At 43.6% G+C, this 25648-nt stretch overlaps 1 protein-coding gene across 3 annotated transcripts in view; it reads left to right on the forward strand.

Moving 5' to 3' along the window:
- FBH1 (F-box DNA helicase 1) overlaps positions 1-25648 on the forward strand; it is a 131843-nt gene that overhangs the window by 93936 nt on the left and 12259 nt on the right. For all 3 annotated transcript variants that reach the window (XM_077264472.1, XM_077264473.1, XM_077264474.1), the window contains 10 exons: positions 1662-1884; positions 4947-5034; positions 5823-5909; positions 7348-7484; positions 8567-8666; positions 10156-10277; positions 22163-22238; positions 22725-22919; positions 23419-23541; positions 25068-25174. In XM_077264472.1, the coding sequence (XP_077120587.1) occupies positions 1662-1884; positions 4947-5034; positions 5823-5909; positions 7348-7484; positions 8567-8666; positions 10156-10277; positions 22163-22238; positions 22725-22919; positions 23419-23541; positions 25068-25174 (1258 nt within the window). The remainder of the gene's footprint in view (positions 1-1661; positions 1885-4946; positions 5035-5822; positions 5910-7347; positions 7485-8566; positions 8667-10155; positions 10278-22162; positions 22239-22724; positions 22920-23418; positions 23542-25067; positions 25175-25648) is intronic.

Here is a 25648-nt window from a genome sequence, read left to right on the forward strand (position 1 = left end):
AAATAGTTCCAATAAAACCCTCAACTCATCCCACAAAACTAGCCCCCAGTCATGTCTGTCATCTGTCAATAGAAATATAAGGGGGGAGTCCACATTGCTGGTAGCAAAAAACTGTGGAAAACGTGACTTGGCTCCCCTTACAAAGAAGAAAAAAAAAGTCATTTGCCACTGCTATCATGGGATGACATCCCAGGGTGTCATCTATAATATTACAGATAAGCAGTTGCTACTGAACAGAATCTAAACAAAATGTAATTTTCTCTTAGAGCAAATATTAATTTTTATTTACATTCCATATAATTCATGTAATGCTCTCCTGAACTGAGTCTTATCCGAACTCGTAACTTTTTGCGACTTGGACCCCTTATTCTCAGTCTGTCAGACTCCTACATCCAGCATCACGGCTTCAGTATACAAGGGTATGTGCACACGCTGCAGATTTTGCTGCAGAACCGCAGCATTTCCGCAACTGCAGATCCGCAGCGTTTCCGCAGCTGCGGGTCTGCAGCGGTTTCCCATAAGTTTACAGTACAATGTAAACCTATGGGAAACGAAATCCGCAGTGCACATGCTGCGGAAAAAAACGTGTGGAAACGCAGAGGTTTATATTCCACAGCATGTCAATTCTTTGTGTGGATTCCACTGCGGGTTTCCACCTGCTCCAATAGAAAACTGCAGGTGTAAACCCGCAGCGGAAACCGCACTAGAAACCACGATAAATCCGCAGTAAAAACCGCAGCGGTTTTGCACTGCGGATTTATCAATTCCGCTGCGGAAAATTCCGCAATGGAATCCGCAGCGTGGGCACAAGCCCTAAAAGGCCAATAGTAGTGTAATGCTGGGGCTGGGCGATGAGCAGTTTTATCTTTCCGCCATCTAAGGTGCACCACACCAGCATGGTAATCAATTACTTAAGATCTGGTGAGCTGATACATTGTCATTTTTTTTCCCCCTATGGCTTCTAGAAAACTCGGTGACATCCTAAGCTACAGCCTACTCCTGCCTATCCATTGTCCCGGCCCTGCTGACTACAAACAGCCATACTCAGGAGAAAATGGACTCCACATTTTCTTTTGCAATTTCCACTTACCCTTGTGAAATTGAAAGATTACGGTGCTAAAGCATTATTTTCATGGGGAAAAAAGCAAAAATTTTCTTTTTCACATCCCATTGTTATAAACTTTTGTAAAGCACCAATGGGTCCAAACTGGTCACTGTACTCCTAGATTAATTCTCCTCTAAATTTCCTCTGCTACCCTTGTGAATATGAAACATTTGGAGCTAAAGTAACATTTTGTGGAAAAAATGTAACTTCATATTTTTTTCCATCCACTTTGCTTTAATTTCTATGAAGCACCTGAAGGTTGAACAAACTTTAATCAGTTTTTAAAATTTGGTCTTATTAGGGGGTTCTCTCACAATTGGGCTACTCAGAGTCCCTTTAAATGTGTCATGGTCCCTAAATAAATAAATAGGTTTTGTAAATTTCATTGAGAAAAAAGGAAAAATAATAAGATCGCAACCAAAAGAAAAAAATTTAAATTTGAAAAATTGGCCTTAGCAGGAGGGGGTTAAACATGCTGATGAAAATATTAATATATTTATAAAGGTAAGCGTGTGATTTTGTTTTTTATTTTTTTCTTTTAAATGTATATATACAGGTATCAGCAAAGGAAGAAGCTGAACCCCTCGAAGCTTACTTCATATACAGTAAACTTTGTCCTTCCTGAAGGAGAAGCAGGATTTATTAGAGCCAAACTTGTTGTTAAAACACTGGAGAATTTTCTTGCTTCTGCCGATGAAGCAATTGAAAGAGACCATGTTCCTATATGGTATAAAAATAACCGTGGAGAAAGGGAACTGGTGACATTAGTTAAACAACAGGTACCAATAGAGATGACTGCTCAATGAAGAATGTGTAAAATGTACTATTAATGTGTAGGGGCAAGTGTTAATTTATTATGGTTGATAGCTTGTGGTAGTTGCGTAGCTGAAGACCTATAGGCCCTAGGGCACCATTTGGGCGATAGATCTGTCTATCAAGACCAATATACAGGGTGGGCCATTTATATGTATACGCCTGGGTGGGCCATGTTTATGGATACACATAAATAAAATGGGAATGGCTGGTGAAATCAGCTACCTGTTTGTGGCACATTAGTATATGGGAGGGGGAAAACTTTTCAAGATTGATGGTGACCATGGCGGCCATTTTGAAGTTGGCCATTTTTTAATGCAACTTTATAAATAGCCCACCCAGGTGTATCCATATAAATGGCCCACCCTGTACTAATAATGACACATACATGGGAACATTACCACCACACCATGACCTGGCCACATATTACCAACACATAGTGATTGAATAATACCACCATACTGATTTTATTAATAAAAATCACTTCACGAATATTACTTTTATACAATGACTGTATAGTGGATCAGTAGGCTAATACATATTTTATTATCCATGACTAAGAAACAATTATAAATGACAAATGAGACCCCATTTGTATAGTACTCGATTTGCAAATTCACAAATATGTAAACCGTGCACATTGCTGGTCTTATCTATGATGTATTATGTCACATAACTGCCCCTACGCATGTTTTGCGTTTTGTAAACCATCTTTTCTTCAGGAAAAGCGACCCCCCTGAACAAGTGGTGTGACCTAATGCATCATGTGTATGTGTGACCAGCAATGTGCGCTGCTTATATGATATGTGGGCCTTTGCTGATTAATTTCTGTATGACTAATGATTTGAAATGCATGATTGTGTTTATTTGCTCAGATCTTTCTAACCCTTTTCAGTCTGTGGTTGTTTCTTAATCATAGTTTTAGTTTTTAATTATCCCAGTGTTGTATGTTTTTTTTTTTTTTTTTTTTTAAAGTTAAGAGTTGCTAATTGTGATTTTTCAGATCTATATGAACGGCATTTTATGTTTGGTATATATGTTTAGTTCATTATAATAACGTGCCATGGAAGTCGTCTTATCATAACACCACCCCGCAGCAGACACAGGTGACCAGTATGCCCATTGTCAGGAAGTGGTTAAACACAATAGGTCAGATTTCCTAATCCTGCCTATTTTCACACTATGAAAAAACATAGACTAGTTGTCCTAAAAATGTGAAAACGTTTGAAGCATATATTGACTCTCTTGGTTTACTTTCGAATATTTTTGCACCAAAAAGCTGCTATGTGCTAGTGATACATTTGGAGTATTTTACAAATCCACTTATCCACATATAAAAGTAGTGAAGTGGAAAGTGTCTAAAACCCTCAAATTAATGTGGACACTAGAATTCGGACTCCATTTGATTCTGGTGCGTTTTTAGTCTGTAAATATGCCCCATGGTCTGTAGAGTGTGTGAGGGGATAGTCAGGCTGGTTTCACATTTGCGGTTGTGTCCTCAGCGTTTCTGACGCATACATCCGCATGCATCTTGATTTCCTATCTTTATCATTGTAGACGCAGGTTTGTATGCATTCGCCCGCGTTTGCTTACGCATGCATTTTTTCGCAGTGTGCGGCGGGCACGGCTAACGCACCATGTTAGAATTTTTTGGCGTCAAATTTCCGCCACCATACGTATGTGGACGCATGTGGAAGGAGTGCGTCAAAACAACGCATTACAGTCTATGGGAACGCATAGGAACGCAAGTACATGCTTTCGCTCGCATTTGCACAAGGGTCTATATACAGAAATCCCATGAGCCACGCCCATTTGGCGTGGCTTTTGTCAATGAAATTCTCCTTGAAAAATGTTTTCATAACAAATGCATGAGCATAAACAACACGAACGCATGCAAAAACGCATGCAAATGTGGAGTTTTTTCATTCGTCATGCGTAAGTTGTCATGCGTTTGCCATGCGGTTGCGTACAAAACGCTGCAGACTCAACCGCAAGTGTGAACCTAGCCTAAAATTTGCGCTTCAAGACTTGTAGAGCGTGCGTCTGACTGAACTGCCTGCTTCTTTCTGCACGTATGAGACACTCCTCCCCCACCTCCTTGCCTCCTAAACTCTATTCCACTCTGTAAAAAGAAAACCTCAAATCTGTCTTGGTCAAGGCAACCTGGATTGCCAGCTCAGTGAGGTATCAGGTTACACCTCCTATTCTATATGGAGAAGAAAATGGAAGGAGGAGTTAGTAGCATTCAGCACAAGGTCAGATGGACCTGCAACTTCAAGCAACCTTCGAGCTCACTCCAGTGCTAGACGCACAGTTGTACTGGGGCACAGTGTCTTGCTGCTTCCACCGGTGTGCGACAGAGAATGAAGAGCAGGAATCCCATGTCTCTATCTATTGTGTATGGATGACATGGCAGCCAGTCTCTGGCCACTAAGTCTGCAGAGAGGAAAACTGGTGATAAATTCAGAATACAAATTGTATAATGACCAGAAATAGTGTCATTTCTCATGTTCACACACACGACAGCTTAGGCTACTTTCACACTAGCGTCGTGCACTGCACGTCGCTATGCGTCGTTTTGCAGAAAAAACGCATCCTGCAAAAGTGCTTGCAGGATGCGTTTTTTCTCCATAGACTAGCATTAGCGACGCATTGCCACACGTCGCAACCGTCGTGCGACAGTTGCGTCGTGGTGCATCGGTCCGTCGCCACCAAAAACGTTACAACAAAAACGTTAAAACTCCGCCCCCGCCTCCCCGCACCTCACAAAGGGGCAGCGGATGCGTGGAAAAACAGCATCCGCTGCCCCCGTTGTGCGGTGCTTCCACAGCTAGTGTCGGTGCACTGCAACGTCGCATAGCGACATGCAGTGCTCGACGCTAGTGTGAAAGTAGCCTTATTCTGAAAACATGCCTGAAATGATAGGCACGGCACAGGTTAATGAAAATTTGAATATGCTAAGTTTTCCCAAACAAGGTTTTCTTATAAACTATTTTACACCTGAACTTTATTTTTATAACTTTTACAGTTTGCTGTGAGAGAAGCAAAAAAAATCTGGGAAAAAATGCAAAGCCTTGAAGAAACTCGCGAATACGCTTACAAAATGACCCATGATGGTAAGGTTTTTTGGTGGGGGTGGGGGTTCTCATAGAATAGCATTAGGCTCACTCCCTCCATTTTTATAAAACCTGTCCATCGCTTTGCATTGTGATGCTGGAGTTTGTAGATTATTTTATGCCATATATAAATCAGCTTGCATTTTTATTATGTGAAATGTCCTTGTATGCTGGAAACCATACTGTGATGAATGGGATTTTATGTAAAATTCTAATCATAGTAACTCTTTTTCTGATTTCAAGGGTATCTTCTTTATATAAGAAACCCAATATAAGCTACTAAGATTGTACTCTGGGAATATTATTTTTTAGCAGGGTTTTTTTCTCATAATGTTAAATTGGTAAAATTGCAAAATGCTTGTAAAATTGACTAATTTTGCAATTTACTTGTTGTTAAAAATCCTCCATAATAATAATAATTAAAAAAGCGATTTTTAATTTTGTTTACTGCACATATTTGGCCACCGGTGCTAGTTTACAAGCTCTTTCCTATAGAGCTTGTAAGCACTGCACTCAAGCTGGCTGGAATAGGTGAAGTGCACTGTTGGCTCCCGATCCTGCCAGCTTCACTGCAACTACACTCCTTCCATGCTGCAGATGAAGCATCAGAAAGCACATAGTCTAGGTCCGAGGTGCGACTATTCCGCCGGTCTGATCTGTCAGTCAGAAGTACACTTCCCCAGCAAGCAGGAAGCCGGGAAGTAGAGTAGCAGAGATGTGCTCCTGCTTCAGAAATTCCGACAGCTCCTCTAATTCTTCATTCTGCTTTTGTTTCTGTCATCTTACAGGTTATCTAAAGCTCTGGCAGCTCCGCAGGCCAGATCTCTCCTCTTACGATGCTATATTTATAGATGAAGCTCAAGACTGTACACCTTGTAAGTAGAGTACTATCGCCATCATTTGTGGTCCCAAATTAAGGACACCACCGATTTTGGTCTTCTGACATTTATGTGGTATATATTAACCCCTTCCCGACATCTGACGTAATAGTACGTCAGATGTCGGGTCCCCTGCTTTGATGTGCGCTCCGGCGGTGAGCGCACATCAAAGTCGCGACATGTCAGCTGTTTTTTACAGCTGACATGTGCGCGCAATAGCGGCGGGTGAAATCGCGATCACCCGCCGCTATTAACTAGTTAAATGGCGCTGTCAAACGCAGACAGCGGCATTTAACTACCGCATCCGGCCGTGCGGCCGGATATGAGCGCATCGCCGACCCCCGTCACATGATCGGGGGTCGGCGATGCTTGTACATTGTAACCATAGAGGTCCTGGAGACCTCTATGGTTACTGATCGCCGGGGGCTGTGAGCGCCACCCTGTGGTCGGCGCTCACAGCACACCGGCATTTCTGCTGTGTAGCAGCGATCTTATGATCGCTGCTGCATAGCAGAGCCGATCGCGTTGTGCCTGCTTCTAGCCTCCCATGGAGGCTATAGAAGCATGGCAAAAGTAAAAAAAAAATGTGAAAAAAATAAAAAAAATATAAAAGTTTAAATCACCCCCCTTTCGCCCCAATCAAAATAAATCAATAAAAAAAAAACCAACCTACACATATTTGGTATCGCCGCGTTCAGAATCGCCCGATCTATCAATAAAAAAAAAAGCATTAACCTGATCGCTAAACGGCATAACGAGAAAAAAAATCGAAACGCCAGATTTACGTTTTTTTGGTCGCCACGACATTGCATTAAAATGCAATAACGGGCGATCAAAAGAACGTATCTGCACCAAAATGCTATCATTAAAAATGCCAGCTCGGCTCGCAAAAAATAAGCCCTCACCTGACCCCAGATCACGAAAAATGGAGACGCTACGAGTATCGGAAAATGGCGCAATTTTGTTTTGTTTTGTTTTTTGCAAAGTTTGGAATTTTTTTTCACCACAGGTAAAACATAACCTAGTCATGTTAGGTGTCTATGAACTCGTACTGACCTGGAGAATCATAATGGCAGGTCAGTTTTAGCATTTAGTGAACCTAGCAAAATAGGCAAGCAAAAAACAAGTGTGGGATTGCACTTTTTTTGCAATTTCACTGCACTTGGAATTTTTTTCCCATTTTCTAGTACACGACATGGTAAAACCAATGATGTCGTTCAAAAGTACAACTCGTCCCGCAAAAAATAAGCCCTCACATGGCCAAATTGACGGAAAAATAAAAAAGTTATGGCTCTGGGAAGGAGGGGAGCGAAAAACGAAAACGGAAAAAGCTCCGGGGGTGAAGGGGTTAAAGTACATTTTTGCCTCTTTTTTTTATGTCATCATTTTTAAATGTAATGTTTGGCACCAATGACTTTATTTTAATTTTTTTTAGCTATTATGAAGATTGTCCTCACTCAAAGATGTGGGAAAATATTTGTTGGAGATCCTCACCAGCAGATCTACACATTCCGTGGTGCTGTGAATGCTCTTTGTGAGGTGCCCCACACTCACGTCTTCTACCTCACACAGGTCCGTGTATTTGTGTGCTCCATGCTCCCATCCCATCTCCCCATTGAAATCTACCTTCATACTGTTTTTCTGTCCCCCTCTACTCTGTGACAACGTTGTACCTAATTTCATGTTACGTGTAGTGGGTGAATAGGGAGGCAAGGATGTCTTGGTCATGTCAGCTACAATAACAACAAGATCTAGTATGATTGCCCGACTACAGCGAGTGTCTGCATTAACACATCCGTGTGCCATGGTGGCATATATGAGGCTCTCAAGTTCAAGTCAGTAGACCTGCAGCCAGGCCCTGCTTCGCGGTCTGTACTGTGGTAGTGAAAAAACGATGGGTAAATTCGGCTTTAGGGCCCACATTGAACTTTTTGCCATGCTGGTGCGCTTCTGGTTACCGTCACAGGTAATTTAAGGCCCCCATACTTATTAGCCTAACGTTGGCTGCACAAGGCAATAGTGGCTGGTTCTGCAGGGACCCTGTATGTGCACCTGGACACGTGATTGTCCTGGAAGACAAGGATACAACATGTCTGAGTTCAGGCTTAGGAGTCTTTCGTTCTCAAGAAATAATCCGCTGCCAGACATGTCTGCTATGGCCATCACGTCCTGAACCAAGGAGATTGTATGGAAGAGCAGGGCAAGATGACTGCCGGCCGAACAATTACCCGAACCATGGTTCAGCCGACAGCTATCTGAGGTGTATGTGGGGGGCCTGAGACAAGCAACTGCTGGCTACAAGTCTCTTGACTGCTGACAGCCAATACTTATTTATCCCTGATGGCTGATAACAGAAAATGCTGCATTATACAAAAGGACAAGTGCTTACTTACAAGTCTGCCCTAGTTTCTCTAGAATTACATCATGAGATAACGGTTCTAGAACAAGCTGTAGTAGTCTATGTAGCCCGGTCCTGAGAGCAGCTGGTAAGGATGGCTCTCGGGCTACTGCCCATGTCTGGAAGCACAGTCTTTTTCACTTATGTGGCAGATATGGGGTGACCGGGCTGAAAGCTGAATAGAATGCATCTGTGTTCAGGATTTTCTACATGATCAGAATTCAATCTAGATGTTTACTCTAATTTTGTATTTTAGAGTTTCCGGTTTGGTGCAGAAATAGCTTACATTGGTGCTACCATACTTGATGCTTGTAAGAAGATTCGACACAAAGCTTTAGTTGGCGGAAACCAAGGAGGTGAGAAGTCCGATATCGCATTAGTATTTCAGTGCATTTCAAACAATATTGCTTCAGTAGATTGTGGATTGTAGATTTGATCTATAAAATAAGCAGCGTTTCTGCTAATATCTGTGTTAGGGTTTTGGTCCTAAACTGAAACCATGGTTCTGTGACCTCTGTTGCATGATGGACACTGGCAGTGCCCGATCGACCATGCAGTGTCTTAGAACTTACAGAAGTAAATAGTGATGCATGCGTTCTGCAGATGGAGACTACACCTGCATTGAACAGCGCCGCATGTGCGTTTCCATTATAAGTAAAGCGCAAAATACACAATAATCAGTACTTTCAAACCTGTCCTATAGAGTTGCATTGGTTGATGTGGTATCCTTAACAATACTGTCAGAGTAATAATAAGTAAAAATGTGGTGACTTCTATGTTAAACTTTATTGACTGACTACTTTTTACATGTCATCGTTTGCCTCCTCCTCCACCTTGCACATAGTTTTCTGGTTTAACATGCAATTTGACATTGACATCCATAGTAAATATTTTTGACAGATTGCCTAAAAAGGTTGTCTGCTATTTTTCTAATGATGACCAATCCTTAGGATAGCATCGGTGGGGGTCCTACACCTGGCACTGCCACAATCAGCTGTTATCACTCAGCAGCAGCCTGATAGAAACACTGTATGGGGCAGAATGCCAGGTAATAACAGCTGATTGGTAGGGGTGATAAATGTCAAACTCTAGCCAGTCCTATCCTAAGAATAGTTTAGCAATGTAAAAGAAGTGAGCAACCCCTTTCACGTAGTCTGAACAATTCTGCAATTTAGTTTTAGATGTTTCTAAAGCACATTAACATGGCAGTGGTTGGTGTACCGCCTAATTATGTCTACCAGATTATTGAACAGACACCATGTGGCTGCATCTACGCCGCCTTCATTGTAATGATAGCCCCGCTTAGCTTATCGGGGTGATGGTAAAATGATACTAACTTGTGAATATTGGAAGCCACAAGCTGGTCTATAGGGCACTGAGCAGTGGGTGCAGTAGGCAGCATCCGATGGTGGGTTCTGTTGTTGCTCAATAGCTGCAATGTATTTTTTTAAATGCATAAAGGCTCCCATACACATTAGACTATTGTCGGCTGATCCTGCTAATATCAACTGGTTTAGCCAACGGTCTTAAGTGTATGGAGCATCGGCCGTCTGATAGTTGGGAGAAAAGCCAATCTGTCATGTTCGATTTCGAACTGCCGATCATTGTTCTTACAGCTATGTGGTGCCGAATGATGACTGTTGACCGAACGGGTGATTGGCAGAAGTATCATTTGTCCCACATTTGTATGACCAGTTTACAAGGGAGACAAGACAATGCTCTTTATCATATCGGCTTTGTTTCCAACACCATCATTGTTTCTTATCGATTGTAGAGACATTGTTTTCAACTACATTTCAGTCATGTAATTCTACTCTGACAGTCTTGCATGTTTTTGTACTGAAGGTACTGTTCGTGAGCACTTCAAATCTAAGGTTGCCATCCTATCTAGAACCAATGCCTTTGTGTTTGACCAGGCAGTCGGTGCTACCGATGGAGAAAATCCTTCACTAATCCACATTATAGGGGTAAGCAGTGAGATCGCCTCCTAATTATTTTATTTTTATAAATATTTCAGCTAGACCTTAAAACTTTGATTGCTTTTTTTCCCCAGTTTATATGTGTGTGTGTGTATATATATATATATATATATATATATATATATATATATATATATATATATAGTTGCAGCCTATTTTTACAACAGGTATTGGGCACAAGTTCTCCCAGTCCATATACACGGCCAGCTAAGCGGTCAGGACTGTACTTGCTCATATGCTCGTGGGGTAATCCATTCTTCTTTACAGGAGTGGTGGGATTCTGAGCTCGTGTCTCTCGTTATCATTCAGTGTCTATACAGAGCAGGTAGTATGTTTTATTCTAGGACCACATACTTGTGCTTGTTTACGAGCAGTAGATAATATATGCCATTTGTTAATGTGGGTAATTGGGCATTACATTTTTGCACTTGTTCACTTGAACACAGAAGGTACCGTACATGGCTTATAATGGGAGTGACAACTTGTTTTCTCACAGGATAGGTGATAACTTGTTGATTGGTTAGAGTTGACCGCTTGGTCCTGCACCGATCAGCAGAAAGAGGAACTTTTATCCTCGTCAGAATGGAGCGGTAGTGCATGTGTGACCTGCACTCCATTCTCAATGGAGCTGCTGAATTCATTTTCCAGCAGCCCCTTAAAGAATGAATGGCATGGGTTTGGGAGTCTGACTGGTAACTGGTATAATATTTCCACCATCTGCCTGTCAGTGCGGGTCACGGCAGTGGGACACCCACCGAACATCAAGTTATTACTTATCCTGTGGATGGGCTATTACTTGTTTTCACTGGACAAGCCCTTGAACAAGAATGACATCCATACAGAGAGGAGAGACTATGGGACTGATTCATTGAGGCTGGTGTTTTGAGCAGTAATCTTGATAAAGAGTCTATGAGAGAAAGATGCACAAAATTCTTTAGGAGGTGTGTACCTCTTAATGAATCTAAAAACCTCCTTCAGTTGCCATGTGCCCTTTTTGTGGCATAAATTATGATGAATTTGCCTAGCCATGCACTTCTGCTAAGCTCTGCCTCCTTTTCAGAAAATTGTTGGTTGGGGGGCTGATCTAAAAAATACCGATGCTCTTACTCCCTGGCTATATTCTTGGTGTGAGTCTTATTTAGGCCTCTTTCACACTTCCGTCTTTCTTTTTCCATCATAATGCGTCTTTTTGTGGAAAAAAAAACCGGATCCAGCAAATGTTTCTGACTTGTATTAACGACGGATTGTGACGGATGGCCTTCCGTTTCATCTGTCGAGCACTGGATCCGTCGTAAAATTGCTGTCCGTCAGGCTGAGACAACGCACAGAGGAATGCTTTTTGTGCACGTCGGAAAATCGCGCAGCGACGAATCCTGCACCATCCGTCATTGGCTATAATGGAAGCCTATAGACACAGGATCCGTCGCTGTGTGTCAAAAGCAGGAATCCAGCGACTGGTTCCGTCTTTTGAAACTGAGCATGCGTGGAAGAATTTCCAGTCAGGGAAATTCTCTCTCTCTCTTTTTAGTATTGATGCTGCCTATACAGCATCAATAGTAAAAATATATAATGTTAATAATTTTAAAAAATCTTGATATTATCACCTTCTGGCGTCCCTCGCAGCCTTCCCGATGCTCGTGACGCTCGCGATGCTCCCGTTCCCAGTAATGCATTGCGAGAATGACCTGTGATACCGCGAGACTGCGACGTCATCGGGTCATTTTGCAAGGCATTACAGAGAACTGGAGCATCGCAAGCGTCACGAGCATCAGGAAGGCTGCGAGGGACGCCGGAAGGTGAGAATATCAAGATTTTTTTAAATTATTTTTAGCATTATAACTTTTTACTATTGATGCTGCATAGGCAGCATCAATAGTAAAAAGTTGGTCACACTTGTTAAACACTATGTTTGACAAGTGTGACCAACCTGTCAATCAGTTTTCCAAGCGATGCTACAGATCGGAAAACTGCTTGGAAAACGCTACGGATCCGTCAAAAAAACGGATCCAGTGCATCCGTTTTTTACAGTCTGCACAGGACCCGTCTTTTCAACATTTTGACGGATTGTGACTGATTTGTAAAAAATGGAAGTGTTAAAGAGGCCTTGAAGTGAAAGCACGCAGTATGACGTGTCACTGAAACTCACTCTTTACTGACCAAGGGTCTGTGACCTGAAACCTTGAACGCACAATGAAAAATATTCATAAATGCTGTGTGTCCTTTTGGATCTGGGGAAAAAAAATGCAATAAATGTGTTTTGAGGCAATCCTGCTTATTTTGCAGTGCTTTTATAAATAAAAATTATTATTATTATTATTATTATTATTATTATTATTATTATTTCTCTTTCCCCCATGACGGCACCACGGAGAGAGAGAGGGATCCACCCTCAGGGACAGGAAACCTACAGGTGAAAGAGGCGGTACCTCTCTCCCACATCAGTTCGGTTTCCTGTCCCTGACGGGGAACCTGCAGCATACCTAATGTCGTGGGATGCCGGGGGTCCATCTGCACGATTTAGGCAGCGGGGAGCCCTGCCTCGGACACGGTGGTTTTTTCTCCTCCTCGAAGGCCACGATTCCAGGCTCGGCGGGCCCTGTGCGTGTGCTGAGGGAGAGGCAGTGAAGCAGAATCCAGTCTGCCTCTCCCTGTGAACTCTTACGGCCGGTAATAGGTGGCGGCGGTCACCTGGTGTTATACCGCCGGTCCACCTGTGGCCCAGGAGAGGATGGTGGCGGCAGCTGCCTGCAGGGAAGTGCCGCTGCTAAGTGGTGATTCGGCGGCTGCTCCCAGCGCTTCCGACGCTCCCTCCTGGAGACCAGACGCCGGAGAAGTGAGCCACGCACGCCCTGGCTGCAAGGCATCTCTGGGAACTCAAGAGTGCGCAGGCGCGGGGAAGCGTTTCTGGGGCGGCGCGCTGCATCACTGGGGGCTGCGGCGCGCCGCTTGCATGGAGAGGATAAAAAGGCGGGCAATTAGAGGATCCGGTGCTCGATTTCACAGTGAGTGACCAAGAGCAACTGGCAGGGCAAATCCTGCAGTCCCCTCCAAAGAAACACCGGCAGCAGCAGCACCATCACCTGCAGCGGGGAGATGCCTCTTCCAAGCGTCACAGTTCAGGATCCCAGCGCAGTAGAAGCTCCGGTGGATCCGAAAGACCAGCAGCGGTTCAAGTCGTGGAAACAACTCCTACGCAAGAACCGGTATACCCCTTACAGTAGGAGGGTAAGTGATCTCCATGAAAGTTCATCTTCTCAATGGGGTTTATTGTGTCTTCTTAGGGAAAGAAGTGCGCAGCGAAATCCAAGCACAGAGTATGTGAATCTGCTCAGTAGAGCTACCCGCTACGTGGGTGAAAAAGCTCTGTACTACATGTATAGAACATACCATATGTGAAGAGTCCCGAGATTCGCATCTGACTTAAGAGCTGATCAAAACCCAGGTGGAAGATGCGCTTAAAGGTGTTAACAGTTCAAAAAGAAATCGTAAATCCAGACATAGATCCCCGGAATTATGTTCCAGTGAGGAAGATAGTGACCGTTCTAGTTCAAATAGCTCCCTCTCTTCACCCTCATCCTCTTCGTCCTCGGAGGGGAGTCACAGTTGCTTCCCTATTGAAGAAACGAATGCATTAGTAAAAGCGGTTAGAACAACAATGGGGCTAGTAGAGTCCCGACCCAAAAAAACTGCGCAAGACTTTGTTTAGCAGTCTAGAGCAAAGGAAACTAAGAGCGTTTACAAAATACAATCTTTAAAAAAAAAGGAATCTAAAAGGCCAGACAAAAAAGTCATCTTAACCCCAAAGAGAAAATACCCCTTCGATGATCCTGTTTGTTCTTTCTGGGGAAAAGCGCCAAAATTAGACATTGCTATTGCAAAAGCCTCCAAAAAATTTGCACTGCCTTTTGAAGACTCGGAACTCTGAAAGACCCCATGGATAAAAAGGCTGAAATATTCTTGGGAGGCTGCCGGGCGAGGATTAAAACCAGCCATAGCCGCAACATGCACCGCCAGAGCCCTAATGGTGTGGTTAGACCACCTAGAGTCACAACTAAAAGATAAATCCCAGAGGGAATCAATTTTGGACTCAGTCTCAATAATGAAAGGAGCAGCTGCGTTCCTAACGGACGCCTCTATAGACTCAGTTAGACTAGCGGCAAGATCTGCTTCCTTTTTGAACACAGCAAGAAGGGCTTTATGGCTCAAGTGCTGGCCGGGAGACCTACAAACAAAAGCCAAACTATGCTCCATTCCCTGCGAAGGAGAATTCTTATTTGGGCCAACCCTAGACGACATTCTTGATAAAGCTGGGGGTTAGAAAAAAGCCTTCCCGGGGTTTCCTAACCAGTACTATAGACGGCCCTTTCAGAGCAGGAGATTTATACACAGAAAGCCACCTAATGGTCAAAAGGAGGAATGGGGGGATAAAAGATTTAGAGGGAAAGGGTTCATGTTCAACAAACCCGACAACAAAAAACCACCCCAATGAAGGTGTGCCCCAGGTGGGAGGGAGATTGGCCTACTTTCTTCCAGCCTGGGAAAAAATATCGGGGAGCGAATGGATCTTAAATATAATAAGAACAGGGCTAAAGCTGAAGTTCCATACGATCCCATCCCATCACTTTGTCATAACCCCTCAAAGGAAAGTAGAGGCTGAACAGCTATGCCTCCAAAAAGAAATACAGAGTCTGCTAACAAAGAACGTCCTGCAATAAGTCCCAGACTGGGAGAAAAGCACGGGATTTTACTCCCCTCTATTTCTTCGGACAAAACCGGATGGAACATACAGGACAATCATAAATTTGTAAAAGCTAAACAAGTATCTAGTGACTCAACGTTTCAAAATGGAGACAATAAAGACATGTGTGAGATCGCTTTATCCGTCTTGTTTCATGGCTGTCATCGATTTAAAAGACGCATATTACCTTGCGCCCATCCACTTAGATCATCAAAGAATTCTCAGGGTGGCAGTAATGATGCAAGGGGAGTTAAACATTACCAATTCAGAGCCCTCCCCTTCGGCCTAGCCATAGCCCCGAGGGTGTTCACGAAACTAATGGCGGAGGTCATGGCTCACATAAGAGAACAAAATATCCTGATAGTGCCATATCTGGACGACCTCCTGGTAATTGGCGAATCCTCTCTCCATTGCAGTCAACAGCTGGACAAAGGATGACATCCCTGACAAACCTAGGATGGCTGTTAAACCTAGCAAAGTCCAGGATCATTCCAACCCAAGTACAACAATACTTGGGAATAATGAAAGATTTAAACAGGCAAGAATGCCGTCTCCCGGGGGGGAAATTTCGAGCATGACACAACTGGTAGCACAACTGAGGGGATCCCCGTTCATCACCTTGCTCAAGGATCAATGACAGCCTGTATTCCAGCGGTCCAATGGGCCCAAAGTCATACCAGGGACCTTCAGTGGGAGGTACTAGAGACAGAATCTCAAAGGGAGATTTAGAAAAGCTCTTAAAAATCTTCTCAAAAACGATACGTTCCCTAGCTTGGTGGGTGGATCCAGACAACCTAGCCAGGGGTGTTCCATGGGTATGGCCAATATCTATAACACTGACCACAGACACAAGCCCCTGGGGCTGAGGGGCTCATCTAAACAATCAGATTGCTCAAAGTCCTTGGTCAGAAGAGCAAAAAATCGGTTCTTCAAACATGAAAGAACTCTTGGCGGTGAAATATGCCATCAGCCACTTTCTAGATTCCCTCCAATTGCATCATGTGAGGGTGTTCTCAGACAACAAGGTGGTGATAGCATATTTGAATCACCAAGGGGGCACCAGGTCTCAAGCATTGATGGAGGTAACAAGATCCATCCTGCTGTCAGCAAAGACCAATCTAGCTTCATTATCGGCTCTTCGTATCAAAGGCACGGAAAATCGGGTCGCAGATTTTCTAAGTCGAACACAGCTGAGGCAAGGGGAGTGGGAATTGAACCAGGGGGTATTCAACCATATAGTAGAGCTTTGGGGTCTCCCAGGGATAGACTTGTTCGCAAACAGTCTAAACCGGAAGACTCGCGCCTTCTGTTCAATCGACCCATGGGGGAGCCCAGTGACCTTAGATGCCTTTTCAGTTCCCTGGGATATTCATCTAGCCTACGCCTTTCCCCCAATAGTGTTAATTCCCTTAGTATTGAGGAAGATTCGGGAGGACAGAGCAAAGGTGATTATGATAGCCCCCTTTTGGCCAAAAAGAGCATGGTTTTCGTGGCGTCCATAACAGACCCTCACCCTTATCTATATAGATTGTGACCTGTCAGTCAGTTGGAGCGAGATTGGGGCAGGTCTCTCCCCATCCCAGGCTGGCTTTTCAAACTGTTTTCTCTGAAACACTGCAGAATTTCTGAGAAAGATCTACCTGGCTGCCATCACTCTGTCATGGTCTTATTCTAGCTGCCTGCGATTGCAGGTTCCCTTACAATACAATTTTATACTCTTAGGCTACTTTCACACTAGCGTTAACTGCATTCCGTCACAATGCGTCGTTTTGCCGAAAAAACGCATCCTGCAAAAGTGTTTGCAGGATGCGTTTTTTCGCCATTGATTAACATTAAGCAACGCATTGTGACGGATTGCCACACGTCGCACCTGTCGTGCGACGAATGCGTCGTGCAGTGGCGGACCGTCGGGAGCTAAAAACGCTACATGTAACGTTTTTTGCTCACGACGGTCCGCTTTTTCCGACCGCGCATGCGCGGCCGGAACTCCGCCCCCACCTCCCCGCGCTTCCCCGCACCTCACAATGGGGCAGCGGATGCGCTGGAAAAATGCATCCGCTGCCCCCGTTGTGCGGCGGAGACAACGCTAGCGTCGGGAACGTCGGCCCGACGCACAGCAACGGGCCGAGCCCGACGCTAGTGTGAAAGAAGCCTTAGTAGAATAAGAGGACCTTCTCTGGAGCACAAGCAACTTTAGGTATTTACCAATATTCTTGAGTGTTTTTATTCTATACAAAATGTGCAGATTTTACCTGTAAAATGTAAATGATTGTACAGTAACATTGCACTTCCACAGACGCAAATAGCAACGATATACCCATAACAAGACTTGTCATATTGAATGTATACATTGTGATATATGTGATGCAGTAACCCCTGTAACAGGTAGGGGGCGCTGCATGATCTCCCCAGTATGCGCTTGGAGGCGTGATGGTGTAGAGAGAAAGTTTGGCAGAATTGTAAATGGCCAATATGTGTGTTGCAGAGGAGGTTACTCTGCACTGTCAATCTGAATGTATGTTGGTCTGCTGGGACCTGTAGTCCCTCAAGAGTTTGTGTATAGTTCTCATGGGAGATTGGCAGGGCTAGTCATGAGAGATGGGAGGGTCAGACTAGCCACACACACACACTCCCACCCAGGGGAGTGGTTACCAGTATGTAACGTGACCAGGGTGTGGGTCAGGGTTCGTTGTGAGCTCCCTGTGTGTGGAGCTCAGAGGTGTGTCCGGTAGGTCCTGTGTGGTTCCTGTGAGGTTCCTGTGTATGGACCTGACCGTGAAGCTCCCGGATGGTGCTGGACTGTTCTAGGAACGACTAGGGTCCTGCAAGCACCTGAGACTGTGAGACTTGGCTTCGGGTGGCCTGGGTATGGGACGTTCCCGGCTGGGGAAGGACGTCCTGAAGAATACCCGGACTAGGCCACCGGTGTGATCCTGGTTACCTGTGGAGACGGGTGGAGGACGGGGTCCAGGACCTGCGGTGACAGGTGGAGGACGGGGTCCAGGACCTGCGGTGATAAGGTGAGAACCGGGATCTGCGGAGCCAGAGACAGTTACTGTGTGGGGAAGCTGGAGTCCTTCGGTGAGGTCTGGACTGACTACTGTGTGCCGAACAGGCAAGTTGGTGATCCCCGTTAGGCAGCTTACCCGGAAGAGTGTGATCAGAGTCGGCAGGTGGAGCAAGGGCTCCCGTCAGGTACCAAAGAGATTGTTGGTGCCTGTTGTGTTCTATGAGATACAAGTAATGAACTGTGCATTACCCGGTTGATGGCACTTTAATAAATCGTATGGACTGTTTTGTTTATAAAACCCGTGCCGTGTGCTTGAATACCGCGGCCAAGTGAGTGTCCCCCAATACACTCAGTAAGAGTAGTGTTACATATTCTTACAACATCTACTTTTTCTGTTACAGTTTATAACTGTTATTTCTAGTAGTAGTGGAGCCTTCCATTTACTTCTGAATTACCGCATCACTCACCGTATATATACTCAAGTATAAGCCGACCCGAATATAAGCCGGGACCCCTAATTTTGCCACAAATAACAGGGAAAACTTAATGACTCGAGTATAAGCCTAGGGTGGGAAATGTAGCAGCTACTATTAAATTTCAAAAATAAAAACCAATACCAATAAAAGTAAAATTAAATGAGACATCAGTAGGTTAAGTGTTTTTGAATATCCATATTGAATCAGGAGCCCCATATAATGCTCCTTACAGTTCATGATGGGCCCCATAAGATGCTCCATACAAAATACGCCCCATATAATGCTCCATAAAGTTTGATGGGCCCCATAAGATGCTCCATATTAAAATATGCCCCATATAATCCTGCACAAAGGTTAATAATGGCTCCATAAAATGCTCCAGAGAAACATTTGCCCCATACAATCCTGCATAAGTGTTGATTATGGCCCCATAAGATGCTCCATAGAAACATTTGCCCCATACAATGCTGCACAAAGGTTGATTATGGCCCCATAAGATGCTCCATAGAAACATTTGCCCCATACAATGCTGCATAAAGGTTGATTATGGCCCCATAAGATGCTCCATAGAGTAATATGCCCCATCAATGCTGCATAAAGGTTAATAAATGCCCCATAAGATGCTCCATAGAAACATTCGCCCCATATAATGCTGCATAAAGGTTGATTATGGCCCCATAAGATGCTCCATAGAATAATATGCCCCATATAATGCTGCATAAAGGTTAATAATTGCCCCATAAGATGTTCCATGGAAACATTTGCCCCATATAATGCTGCATAAAGGTTGATTATGGTCCCATAAAATGCTTCATAAAGTTATATGCCCGATATGCTGTTGCTGCGATTTAAAAACTAAAAAAAAAAAAATATGACATACTCACCTCTCATCACTCAGACACCTGGCACTTGCGATATTCACCTGTCCCCATTCTACCACCGGGCGGTGCTCTGTCTTCCGTCTCTCTGCAGTGACTGTGCAGAGGGCGGCGCGCACACTAACACCTCATCATGCCCTCTGACCTGAACGTCAGCCAGAGGACGCAGAAGACAGAGCGGCGCGCGGCAGTGGAACGGGGACAGGTGAATATCACAATGCTCACCCTCCCCGTTATACTTACCTGCTCCCGGTGCGGTCCCTGCTTCTCACTAACAGATGGTCTCGGCGCCAGCAGATTCTTCCTATGTTCAGTGGTCACATCGAACCGCTCATTAAAGTAATGAATATGCGCTCCACCCCTATGGGAGTGGAGTCGCGTCCATATTCATTACTTTAACCACGTGACCGCTGAACACAGGAAGAGCTGCAGGAGCCCCGAGACCCTCGGAGATGCAGGGACCGCGCCAGGAGCAGGTGAGTATGTGACAGCCGCCACTCCCCCGCCGACCCCCTGGGACAATGACTTGAGTTTAAGCCAAGAGGGGCACTTTCAGCCTAAAAAAATGGGCTGAAAATCTCGGCTTATACTCGAGTATATACGGTATATAACCCTTGATAGTGTAATAATGTTGGAAATGGCACAGTGACTAAGGAAAAGTTAAAGGGAATCTGACATCAGGATTTTAGTCCCCAAACTATTTACAGTGGGGCAAAAAAGTATTTAGTCAGTCAGCAATAGTGCAAGTTCCACCACTTAAAAAGATGAGAGGCGTCTGTAATTTACATCATAGGTAGACCTCAACTATGGGAGACAAACTGAGAAAAAAAAATCCAGAAAATCACATTGTCTGTTTTTTTATCATTTTATTTGCATATTATGGTGGAAAATAAGTATTTGGTCAGAAACAAACAATCAAGATTTCTGGCTCTCACAGACCTGTAACTTCTTCTTTAAGAGTCTCCTCTTTCCTCCATTCATTACCTGTAGTAATGGCACCTGTTTAAACTTGTTATCAGTATAAAAAGAAAGCTGTGCACACCCTCAAACAGTCTGACTCCAAACTCCACTATGGTGAAGACCAAAGAGCTGTCAAAGGACACCAGAAACAAAATTGTAGCCCTGCACCAGGCTGGGAAGACTGAATCTGCAATAGCCAACCAGCTTGGAGTGAAGAAATCAACAGTGGGAGCAATAATTAGAAAATGGAAGACATTCAAGACCACTGATAATCTCCTTTGATCTGGGGCTCCACGCAAAATCCCACCCCGTGGGGTCAGAATGATCACAAGAACGGTGAGCAAAAATCCCAGAACCACGCGGGGGGACCTAGTGAATGAACTGCAGAGAGCTGGGACCAATGTAACAAGGCCTACCATAAGTAACACACTACGCCACCATGGACTCAGATCCTGCAGTGCCAGACGTGTCCCACTGCTTAAGCCAGTACATGTCCGGGCCCGTCTGAAGTTTGCTAGAGAGCATTTGGATGATCCAGAGGAGTTTTGGGAGAATGTCCTATGGTCTGATGAAACCAAACTGGAACTGTTTGGTAGAAACACAACTTGTCGTGTTTGGAGGAAAAAGGATACTGAGTTGCATCCATCAAACACCATACCTACTGTAAAGCATGGTGGTGGAAACATCATGCTTTGGGGCTGTTTCTCTGCAAAGGGGCCAGGACGACTGATCCGGGTACATGAAAGAATGAATGGGGCCATGTATCGTGAGATTTTGAGTGCAAACCTCCTTCCATCAGCAAGGGCATTGAAGATGAAACGTGGCTGGGTCTTTCAACATGACAATGATCCAAAGCACACCGCCAGGGCAACGAAGGAGTGGCTTCGTAAGAAGCATTTCAAGGTCCTGGAGTGGCCTAGCCAGTCTCCAGATCTCAACCCTATAGAAAACCTTTGGAGGGAGTTGAAAGTCCGTGTTGCCAAGCGAAAAGCCAAAAACATCACTGCTCTAGAGGAGATCTGCATGGAGGAATGGGCCAACATACCAACAACAGTGTGTGGCAACCTTGTAAAGACTTACAGAAAACGTTTGACCTCTGTCATTGCCAACAAAGGATATTTTACAAAGTATTGAGATGAAATTTTGTTTCTGACCAAATACTTATTTTCCACCATAATATGCAAATAAAATGATAAAAAAACAGACAATGTGATTTTCTGGATTTTTTTTTCTCAGTTTGTCTCCCATAGTTGAGGTCTACCTATGATGTAAATTACAGACGCCTCTCATCTTTTTAAGTGGTGGAACTTGCACTATTGCTGACTGACTAAATACTTTTTTGCCCCACTGTATATGAACATATTGTGTTTTCAAAGCTAAGTCCAGCAATACCTTTACATGGCCATTCTGTTACCCCCGTTACTGAAAAATGAACTCTGAGAGCTATTTGTTGATCTGATGCCTCCATCACTCCAACTCTTTTCTCCTCCCAGTGCCGCCTCCTGCATGACAGACTATTCTGTGCGAGTTCAGACAAAGGATTAGAGTCTGTCAGTCAAGTAGGAGGAGGCAGCGGTGGGAGGAGAATAGAGCTGGTGTGACAGAGGCTTCTGATCTACAAATAGCTCTTCAGTCTCATTTGCATATCAATTCTGTCTCCGAAACGGAGGAACAGACTGGCCATGTAAAGGTTTTGCTGGACTTGTCTTTGAAAGTGCTACATGTTCATATAGTTTGGAGGGGCTGGATTCGTTATTCTGACTGATTTAAGATAAAAGTATCCAGTTACTACTTTACAATTTTTGTTTCAGGGACCAGAAGGCTTTGGACTGCGCAAAATTTATGATATTTGGGTATTACTTCAACCTGAACCTGAGAGGCAGAGAAGTATGTTTCTTCATCCATGTTATTAAGTTTATTCTTTAATGTCACAAGTAATGTAATATCTAGAAGCAGCATTTGCACTTAGTGCAGTACTCGGGCACCATTCAGATGAGCATCGCCAGTGTATTGCATCTGAGTGCCGTCAGGATTTCATCAGTGATTTTCACATATTGATAGATAAATTATATAATTTGCTTTGGAATTTTAATCCTGGACAGCACATGGATTACACACTGATTCCACTCGTGTGCTGTCCGTGATTTTCACAGACCCATAGACTTATCAGTAGTTTTCCGAAGTCTAGGATGAAAAGTACCAATACATGTCTCGATGATTATGACAAATGGTCTACAAAAAATTATACTGTAGTGGATACGTGTCCCTTCCAAGAAAATCACAGCTAGCATATGTGGAACATGAATGTCTGAATGAGGCCTTAGCAGAACATTTTTTTTATTCAGTCATTATTTTCCTTCCTCTTGTCAATAGAACAGTTGTATATTAAAGACCGATTCATTGCTACATGGAAAAAAAAGGGGTTTCTGGCATTAAAGGAATATGCATTAAATGCTGAAGATCGAGAGCTTGAAGGCAAAATTTCTATTGTTGAAAAATATAATCAACGAATCCCAGAGTTGGTGAAGAGAATAGAAAGGTGTCATACTCCTCACCCACAAGATGCAGGTATTGGCCATGAAACACTGACAATAGAATTTGCTCATATGCCACAAAATCCCTTTTAAGACGCTGTTCACATCTGCATTGCCGCTACCACACTCGCCATTGGCATACAGTGTGGTTGGTTGGGGTTCCATTGTGGTTTCCATTGTCTTAAGTGTTAGACCAGAGTTACTTGCTGTAATATTGTTGTTATCAAAAATGACCGCACCGCTCATAGAGGCTCCAGTTAGAGCTTACATTCCTCTATGAACATCGTCAAAATCCGTTTTACTGTGAATGGTTCCCAAACTAGGGAATGAATTGCTGGATGGCCATTGGAATTCTGTGCATGTTGAAGGAATAAGTGTCTTAAGCTCTGCAGATCAGAGAGATAGTACCATAGTAGGCAGACTTTTCTACGTCTTTTTCATACCCCATTTCTGGGCTTTTAAAGAATTGACTACTAGCTGGTGGTGGGTTATGCCTCACATAAATAAGCCGATTGCCTAAAATTCTCTTTCAGATTATACTTTAGGAACTGTACATAAAGCTAAAGGAATGGAGTTTGATATTGTGGAAGTTACTGATGATTTTGCAAAAGTTCCTTGTGCCAGACATAATTTGGAAAGGCTTCAGATCCCAGTTGGTGAGTAACAATCCCATCCCGTGGCTTATTGAATACGAACACATCGAGATTTTCGGCATGTATTACCTGGTACTCCTTTTGCTCCTTTTTAGTACTGAGTGCGTAAAACGTTAAATTGAATTGATGAAGACCGATCAATTTTGTGTTGTGCTTTTTGGATGAACAACACTATATTAAGGGTTGAAAGCGGTGCTCCACCAACTCGAGTTCCAACAGGTCAGGTTTTCCGGATTTCCTTAGTATTGTCCAGGCAATAATTCCATCACCTGGGCAATACTAAGGAAATCCTGAAAACATGACCTGTTGGTGGCCATGAGGACTGGAGTTGGGGAACACTTGTTTAAAGTGTAAAATGTTTACTAATGACTTAATTGAGGTACAGACATTTCACTCCACATTTGTCACGAACACCATTGATAAACACTGCAGAGAGCCTCTCCCAGCCTGAAATGGCTGCTTACAAGGAACAATAGATTGTATTCAGCTGCATTACATACATGGGTTGCTTTAGGCTGGGGCTACACATTGATTTGTAGTTACACACATAAGGTCACAGTGTTGCGGTATTACATCACAACTAATGATGGCAAATGTGGTTGTGTTGCCACTTGAAAGTTATTATGATGTGATAATTGGCAGAAGTGCAACCCTGCTGAATTTCCACTGCACTTCATTCACTATCATTAGGCAGCACAATATTTGTTGTTATAATGTTACATGACCATAAGTTGCTGTGTAGCCCGATCCCTGAAGTTTAGAGATCCTCAGAATTGATTTTTAAATTTACATAAATTTAAAGAGCTGGAGAATTTTCCGCTACTATATAGATGACCTATCCCTAGGAATGGAACCGTACCGCTCTAACACACTATTTAGTGGCCGCTCCCTGGGACTGCAGATTAGCTTCTACTCAGAAAAAACCATGGCGTTCCACTCCATTCACTATTGCATCTGGCCACTACCAGAAATGAGAATAGCGGATCTTGGAGGCGCCAGACGCACACCTTTCAGAAGTGGATGGCAGATCCTAAGAATAGGTAATCAATACCATTGTGGCAGAAGACCTCTTTAAGAGCATTGTTTCATTGTGGTTATGCAGCAGAGAATAAGCTCTGTCAGATGGGAGCACCCGCTCCTCTTAATGGAAAGTAACGTTAAAGACCGTGAAGTAATGGGAGGTTGTTTAATGCCTTGCAAGAAGACACCAAGCTTGCATGGACATGCCAGTGATTTCAATAACAGCTCTGTTCTGTTTTATTTCTCCTGTAGTGATGCTGCCGTAATATGGTTTTCATGCTTCTGATATTTCCACTCAGGATTCCGTGAAGTGGGAAACATACAGGATTTTTCAATATGGAGTGCTCCTTTAATGTTGTCTTTATCTGCCGGTCTGCATGTCAATACTTTAATTTTGTCCCCGTATTTAGGGGCAATGGGTGGTTTTCTCAGATGTCCTGTGGCTTCAATGTTCTCCTATTTCTGAATGTCATTAGTCATTGGGCCGTTTCTGTGCTACTTTCTTCTAGGTACGGTAGCTGAAGATGAGTGGAATTTGCTCTACGTGGCTGTAACTCGTGCCAAGAAACATCTCACAATAACAAAGTCTTTAGAGAATATTTTGACCTTAGCAGGAGTGAGTATGATTTAAGAAAAGTGTTTTTCCTTACTTATTACATGAGTTCCCCTTATCTTCTATGCACTGGGCTAATAGGTCTGTGGCGATCCAATTGATGAGACTCCCACCGATCACCATTACAGGAGTGCAGTGTCCCTGTTTAAATGGCACAGCGGTCTCCTTTCACAGTCTACAGGAAATTGGAAAATATATGCAATTCTACCATTGTTTTTTGGGTTTTGTTATTATGGTGTTTAGAGTGGTAAAAATGACCTGGTACCATAATTTTCAATGTCCGTATGATTATGGCAATACCAAACTTGCCCATTGTTTTTTGCGATTTTAGTTCTGAAGAGAAGTGAAAAAATTTGTAAAAGAAAAAAAAAATTGTCACCATTCTTTGAGACCCTTAACTTTTTTTTTAGTTCCATCTGTGAAGCTGAGTATGGGCTTGTTTTTTGCACGTTGAGATGACATTTTAATTGATACCTG

Source organism: Ranitomeya variabilis, chromosome 5, assembly GCF_051348905.1.
Source record: "Ranitomeya variabilis isolate aRanVar5 chromosome 5, aRanVar5.hap1, whole genome shotgun sequence".
NCBI lineage: Eukaryota > Metazoa > Chordata > Amphibia > Anura > Dendrobatidae > Ranitomeya > Ranitomeya variabilis.